At 37.7% G+C, this 7,760-nt stretch overlaps 2 protein-coding genes across 2 annotated transcripts; one reads left to right on the top strand and one right to left on the bottom strand.

Moving 5' to 3' along the window:
• The first annotated feature begins 1,144 nt into the window (after positions 1-1,144).
• LOC137815323 (L-ascorbate oxidase homolog) lies at positions 1,145-3,014 on the top strand. The gene has a single exon (XM_068618471.2). It carries the CDS (start codon positions 1,236-1,238, stop codon positions 2,883-2,885), a length of 1,650 nt encoding a protein of 549 aa, XP_068474572.1. The 5' UTR covers positions 1,145-1,235; the 3' UTR covers positions 2,886-3,014.
• Positions 3,015-5,890: 2,876 nt separating this feature from the next.
• On the bottom strand, positions 5,891-7,760 carry LOC137815325 (L-ascorbate oxidase homolog). The gene has a single exon (XM_068618472.2). It carries the CDS (start codon positions 7,667-7,669, stop codon positions 6,020-6,022), a length of 1,650 nt encoding a protein of 549 aa, XP_068474573.1. The 5' UTR covers positions 7,670-7,760; the 3' UTR covers positions 5,891-6,019.

The raw sequence follows: 7,760 nt of genomic DNA, 5'->3' as shown, positions 1-7,760 counted from the left end.
CTGCATTAAAGACACATTTGAACTTTCCTAATTCAATATCTAATAGGAAAGAGAAGATGAACCTGCGGAAAAAGTCTAAAGAAGATCAAGCCTCAATAGACATAGTTTATATATATGGAGAAAGTATTTGAAAAATCAAATACATATCGAATATGCAAAGATCTCATCAAAACAAATATTTTCTTATTGAGGCGTCTAACTCATAGAAGATGATGAACATAACTGGAAAGAGAATATCAAAGGGAAAAAGTGATTGAAGCCTCAACGTTAATATCAAATACAGTCAAGAAAATATTTTGAAATATTTAATAAGATTCGAGAAATGGAGAGTAGTTTGACTATTCATCGCTATCTTCTTTTTATGATTTTTTCGCTTGAAATGGTAAAAAGATATTGAGACCAATAGTTAGGTGACAGTGTTGATGATTTTTATGAATATTTCACTCGTAAAAATAATTTTCTTGATGACTAAAACCTTTTGACTCAAGATTATTCTACCTTATTTTTAATCCACTAATTAGTCTTAATAGTGATTAAATTATTCAATTCTTAATTCCTTAAGCATTTTAACTAAATTGATTCAATACACTCTCGATCCTTTGTAAATTAATCAATATATTTGTAGGTGTTGTCCACGATATTCTAAGTTTAAAAGCATTTTTAATGTCAATTGAATCTGAATTGAAGAGAGGGTGATTGAACTAATACGGGCACTAGGCATACGAATAAAAACAATATAATTGAAATAGCCATTTTGTAAATTAAAAATGAAGTGTTTGTATTACTTTGAGTTTTGTTACATCTAACACTAACAAAGAGGAAGAGTATAGTGACTCACAAACTCAGTAGAAAAAAATTTCAGATGGGTTGGTTTAAACGGGAAAATATATACTTGGAATTATATTTGAAGTGAACAAGAAGTATTATTTAAATTATTTTTTTGTGAGACTTTGAAGCATAGAAAATAGTGGATTTATTTAGAAAGAAAAAAAAGTTAAAAAAAGAAATATAATTGATTATTTAGTTGAGGAGGAAAAAGTCTAAAAATAATGAGAGGTAGAGCGAAGTAAGAGGCGTGAGGAATGGAGGAGGAGGGGAAGTTTGAAGGGTATAAAAGGGGAGGAGGAGGGGAGAAGAAGAACAGACTATCATCTTCTTTCTTCTGCTTCTTCCAATAAATAAAGAGAACGAAGAAGGTAGTAAAATATACAGGGAAAATAAAAGAATAAAAAAGAATGGGTGGGAGGGGAAAATTGTTGCTGTCGATGTTATGCCTGTTGGCGGCGGCAGTGCAAGGTGAAGACCCGTACCTGTACTATACATGGAACGTGACGTACGGGACGATTGCTCCACTGGGAGTGCCCCAGCAGGGTATTCTGATCAACGGCCAATTCCCTGGACCCGAAATTAACTCCACAAGCAACAACAACGTTGTGGTGAATATTTTTAACAACCTGGACGAGCCATTCCTAATGACCTGGCACGGTATTCAACATAGGAAGAATTCGTGGCAAGAAGGAACACCAGGAACCTTATGCCCCATCGCTCCTGGGACAAACTACACCTACCACTTCCAAGTGAAGGATCAAATTGGAAGTTTTTTCTACTATCCTTCAACAGGATTGCAGAGGGCAGCTGGTGGTTTCGGTGGCCTTCGAATCTTCAGTCGTCTGTTGATTCCCGTGCCATATGCTGACCCCGAGGATGAGTACTGGGTTATCATGGGTGACTGGTACACTAAGAGCCACACTAGCCTTCAGAAATTATTGGACAGCGGTCGCTCTATTGGTAGGCCCAATGGTGTGCTCATCAATGGAAAAACAGCCAAGGGTGATGGCAGTGATCAACCCCTTTACACCATGATTCCTGGTAAGACCTACAAGTATAGGCTATGCAACGTTGGTCTGAAGGACGCCCTTAACTTCAGGATCCAAGGCCATTCCCTGAAGCTTGTCGAGACCGAAGGCTCCCACGTTGTTCAAAACGTCTATGACTCTCTTGACGTTCATGTTGGCCAATGCTTTACTGTCCTTGTCACCGCCGACAAAGACCCAAAGGACTATTACATGGTCGCCTCTACTCGCTTCACCAAGTACGATCTCTCTGCCAAGGCCATCATCCACTACACTAACAGTGCAGCTCCTGCCTCACCTGAGCTCCCTCCATCCCCTGTTGGTTGGGCCTGGTCTCTTAACCAGTTCCGCTCCTTCCGTTGGAACCTCACCGCTAGTGCTGCAAGGCCCAATCCCCAGGGTTCTTACCATTATGGACAGATCAACATCACTCGCACCATCAAGTTTGCCAACTCCGTTAGCAGAGGTCAAGGTCTTCGTTATGCCATCAATGGCGTCTCACACGTAGATCCTGAAACTCCTCTCAAGCTCGCTGAGTACTACGGAGTTGCTGACAAGGTTTTCAAGTACAACACCATCTCCGATGAACCCCCCGTTGATCTAAGCTCAATAACCAAGGCACCTAATGTCATCAATGCCACATTCCGCGACTTCATCGAGATTATCTTTGAGAACGATGGTAAAACCGTCCAATCCTACAATTTGGATGGTTACTCATTCTTTGCAGTCGCCATGGAGCCAGGCAAATGGAGCCCGGTGAAAAGGAAGAACTATAACCTTCTTGACGCCGTGAGCAGACACACCGTTCAAGTCTTCCCCAAATCTTGGTCCGCCATCATGTTGACCTTCGACAACGCTGGAATGTGGAACCTGCGATCGGAGCACGCTGAGAATCGCTACTTGGGCCAACAACTCTACATTAGCGTTTTGTCCCCTCAACGTTCCCTCAGGGATGAGTACAACCTCCCAGATACCCAGCTTCTTTGCGGCATCGTCAAGGATTTGCCCAAGCCACCACCATACTCTTCTTAGACCTTTTCCTTGTCTGTGCCATTCGTATTTCATTGAAACACCATATCATATTCATTCCCATGTCATGCGGTGGCTCATACCATCAACCGACCCATTATTCAATTAATTAATTAATTTACCCTCTTACTACTCCTCTTTCTATTTTTTTTTTTATTTCCTTCATAAACGCACGTATAAAAAAATATGTCTCAAAATTAAAACAAAAATTATAGTGAAGACAATATATATTATAGACTTATTTAAAATTAGATATCATTAATTCAACTCTACAAACAATTATTGTAGAGTATTATTTTACATAGACCAAAATATCCATTTTAAATAAAATTTATACGTTACTTTTATATACTCAAATAATATTTGCATTTCTGTTAAATATTTCCACGTTCGTCATCAAGAAAAATCTACGAACTCTCTGTGCATCACCAATATATTTATATTTTCACTTGAATAACGAATTGCTTTTCTTTCTGAATTAGTGGTAGGAGCACACAATTTATTCAAACAATATGCCTAATCCTTTTATAACATAGATAGATGTCACCAAAAAACGTAATCACCATTTTATTCAAAAACACATAAAAATAATGGAAAGGAAAATGATATTTTCACCCTTCACCCTAAATATTAATATTTTAATTACTTTTAATTTTGAAAATTATTTATAAATATTTCGATCGCTAATTTGGTGCTTCAATTTTGGTGACTAAATTTTCTTCAACCGATTTAGTCACCGAAAATTCGGTTGTTAAATTGGTTCCTGAATTTTGGTGACTAAATTTTCTGTGACTGATTTAGCCACCGAAATTTCGGTTGCAAGTTTGTGACAACTTTATAATTCGGTCGCTAAGTGCTTTGCGATTAGGATTTTCGCTTCCATCTTTATTTGGTGACCATTTCGGTCGCAGATATGTTTAGCGATCGATTATAGTGTTTTTAGCGTCCGAATTTGGTGGTTGCTAAAAGTGATTTTTTTTTGTAGTGGTAATTGAACAGATTAATTTAGGACTTCTTGGTTCTCCTTAGGGGTGTACGGTGAAGACAAAAAGTTTTGGCTCTCTGAGTTCACTCTAATCAAAAAAATTTGTTTGCTGATTCAGACTGCTAATGGGCTCCCTAAACCTTCTTCGTCCATAATTTAACTTACATATATAATTTTTTTTTCCAATTTTTAGTTTTAACTTGCTTACAAATTAATTTTAGTTTATGAAAAAACTTATTTTTATTCATTTACATTAACAATCCAAAATTTTTTATGCAATCATATTATAATTCTCAATATTATTATTTTAATAATTTTTTCATATTATTTAATTCAAAATTTAATTTGTATTATATATATTTATCTCTAAACTTGTTATCAACCGTAAAGCATGCACAAGTAGGGTGTAATTGGTATTTTATTGGGGATTTTAATGCCTAACATCTCTAAATGAGAGAAAAGTTATTAATACTTATGGAAGGCAAAAAAGAGATAAATGATTTTAATGAATTCATATAACAAAATACACTCTTTGAGGTGCCCCTAGTAGGTACAAAGTTTACCGTTGTACAAAATACGTTGTGTATTTTGTACAAGGACAAACAAAGTAAACTTTGTACCTACTAGGGGCACCTCAAAGAGTGTATTTTGTTATATGAATTCATTAAAATCATTTATCTCTTTTTTGCCTTCCATAAGTATTAATAACTTTTCTCTCATTTAGAGATGTTAGGCATTAAAATCCCCAATAAAATACCAATTACACCCTACTTGTGCATGCTTTACGGTTGATAACAAGTTTAGAGATAAATATATATAATACAAATTAAATTTTGAATTAAATAATATGAAAAAATTATTAAAATAATAATATTGAGAATTATAATATGATTGCATAAAAAATTTTGGATTGTTAATGTAAATGAATAAAAATAAGTTTTTTCATAAACTAAAATTAATTTGTAAGCAAGTTAAAACTAAAAATTGGAAAAAAAAATTATATATGTAAGTTAAATTATGGACGAAGAAGGTTTAGGGAGCCCATTAGCAGTCTGAATCAGCAAACAAATTTTTTTGATTAGAGTGAACTCAGAGAGCCAAAACTTTTTGTCTTCACCGTACACCCCTAAGGAGAACCAAGAAGTCCTAAATTAATCTGTTCAATTACCACTACAAAAAAAAATCACTTTTAGCAACCACCAAATTCGGACGCTAAAAACACTATAATCGATCGCTAAACATATCTGCGACCGAAATGGTCACCAAATAAAGATGGAAGCGAAAATCCTAATCGCAAAGCACTTAGCGACCGAATTATAAAGTTGTCACAAACTTGCAACCGAAATTTCGGTGGCTAAATCAGTCACAGAAAATTTAGTCACCAAAATTCAGGAACCAATTTAACAACCGAATTTTCGGTGACTAAATCGGTTGAAGAAAATTTAGTCACCAAAATTGAAGCACCAAATTAGCGATCGAAATATTTATAAATAATTTTCAAAATTAAAAGTAATTAAAATATTAATATTTAGGGTGAAGGGTGAAAATATCATTTTCCTTTCCATTATTTTTATGTGTTTTTGAATAAAATGGTGATTACGTTTTTTGGTGACATCTATCTATGTTATAAAAGGATTAGGCATATTGTTTGAATAAATTGTGTGCTCCTACCACTAATTCAGAAAGAAAAGCAATTCGTTATTCAAGTGAAAATATAAATATATTGGTGATGCACAGAGAGTTCGTAGATTTTTCTTGATGACGAACGTGGAAATATTTAACAGAAATGCAAATATTATTTGAGTATATAAAAGTAACGTATAAATTTTATTTAAAATGGATATTTTGGTCTATGTAAAATAATACTCTACAATAATTGTTTGTAGAGTTGAATTAATGATATCTAATTTTAAATAAGTCTATAATATATATTGTCTTCACTATAATTTTTGTTTTAATTTTGAGACATATTTTTTTATACGTGCGTTTATGAAGGAAATAAAAAAAAAAATAGAAAGAGGAGTAGTAAGAGGGTAAATTAATTAATTAATTGAATAATGGGTCGGTTGATGGTATGAGCCACCGCATGACATGGGAATGAATATGATATGGTGTTTCAATGAAATACGAATGGCACAGACAAGGAAAAGGTCTAAGAAGAGTATGGTGGTGGCTTGGGCAAATCCTTGACGATGCCGCAAAGAAGCTGGGTATCTGGGAGGTTGTACTCATCCCTGAGGGAACGTTGAGGGGACAAAACGCTAATGTAGAGTTGTTGGCCCAAGTAGCGATTCTCAGCGTGCTCCGATCGCAGGTTCCACATTCCAGCGTTGTCGAAGGTCAACATGATGGCGGACCAAGATTTGGGGAAGACTTGAACGGTGTGTCTGCTCACGGCGTCAAGAAGGTTATAGTTCTTCCTTTTCACCGGGCTCCATTTGCCTGGCTCCATGGCGACTGCAAAGAATGAGTAACCATCCAAATTGTAGGATTGGACGGTTTTACCATCGTTCTCAAAGATAATCTCGATGAAGTCGCGGAATGTGGCATTGATGACATTAGGTGCCTTGGTTATTGAGCTTAGATCAACGGGGGGTTCATCGGAGATGGTGTTGTACTTGAAAACCTTGTCAGCAACTCCGTAGTACTCAGCGAGCTTGAGAGGAGTTTCAGGATCTACGTGTGAGACGCCATTGATGGCATAACGAAGACCTTGACCTCTGCTAACGGAGTTGGCAAACTTGATGGTGCGAGTGATGTTGATCTGTCCATAATGGTAAGAACCCTGGGGATTGGGCCTTGCAGCACTAGCGGTGAGGTTCCAACGGAAGGAGCGGAACTGGTTAAGAGACCAGGCCCAACCAACAGGGGATGGAGGGAGCTCAGGTGAGGCAGGAGCTGCACTGTTAGTGTAGTGGATGATGGCCTTGGCAGAGAGATCGTACTTGGTGAAGCGAGTAGAGGCGACCATGTAATAGTCCTTTGGGTCTTTGTCGGCGGTGACAAGGACAGTAAAGCATTGGCCAACATGAACGTCAAGAGAGTCATAGACGTTTTGAACAACGTGGGAGCCTTCGGTCTCGACAAGCTTCAGGGAATGGCCTTGGATCCTGAAGTTAAGGGCGTCCTTCAGACCAACGTTGCATAGCCTATACTTGTAGGTCTTACCAGGAATCATGGTGTAAAGGGGTTGATCACTGCCATCACCCTTGGCTGTTTTTCCATTGATGAGCACACCATTGGGCCTACCAATAGAGCGACCGCTGTCCAATAATTTCTGAAGGCTAGTGTGGCTCTTAGTGTACCAGTCACCCATGATAACCCAGTACTCATCCTCGGGGTCAGCATATGGCACGGGAATCAACAGACGACTGAAGATTCGAAGGCCACCGAAACCACCAGCTGCCCTCTGCAATCCTGTTGAAGGATAGTAGAAAAAACTTCCAATTTGATCCTTCACTTGGAAGTGGTAGGTGTAGTTTGTCCCAGGAGCGATGGGGCATAAGGTTCCTGGTGTTCCTTCTTGCCACGAATTCTTCCTATGTTGAATACCGTGCCAGGTCATTAGGAATGGCTCGTCCAGGTTGTTAAAAATATTCACCACAACGTTGTTGTTGCTTGTGGAGTTAATTTCGGGTCCAGGGAATTGGCCGTTGATCAGAATACCCTGCTGGGGCACTCCCAGTGGAGCAATCGTCCCGTACGTCACGTTCCATGTATAGTACAGGTACGGGTCTTCACCTTGCACTGCCGCCGCCAACAGGCATAACATCGACAGCAACAATTTTCCCCTCCCACCCATTCTTTTTTATTCTTTTATTTTCCCTGTATATTTTACTACCTTCTTCGTTCTCTTTATTTATTGGAAGAAGCAGAAGAAAGAAGATGATAGT

This window comes from Phaseolus vulgaris, chromosome 1 (assembly GCF_051622355.1).
Source record: "Phaseolus vulgaris cultivar YP4 chromosome 1, ASM5162235v1, whole genome shotgun sequence".
Taxonomy (NCBI): Eukaryota; Viridiplantae; Streptophyta; class Magnoliopsida; order Fabales; family Fabaceae; genus Phaseolus; species Phaseolus vulgaris.
Note: the sequence above shows the minus strand (reverse complement) of the source record. Positions and strands in the feature narration are given on the sequence as shown.

What these genes read in the sequence shown, in the direction of transcription:
- LOC137815323 (XM_068618471.2), top strand. Translation starts at nt 1,236, where the DNA reads ATGGGTGGGAGGGGAAAATTGTTGCTGTCGATGTTATGCCTGTTGGCG.
- LOC137815325 (XM_068618472.2), bottom strand. Translation starts at nt 7,669, where the DNA reads ATGGGTGGGAGGGGAAAATTGTTGCTGTCGATGTTATGCCTGTTGGCG.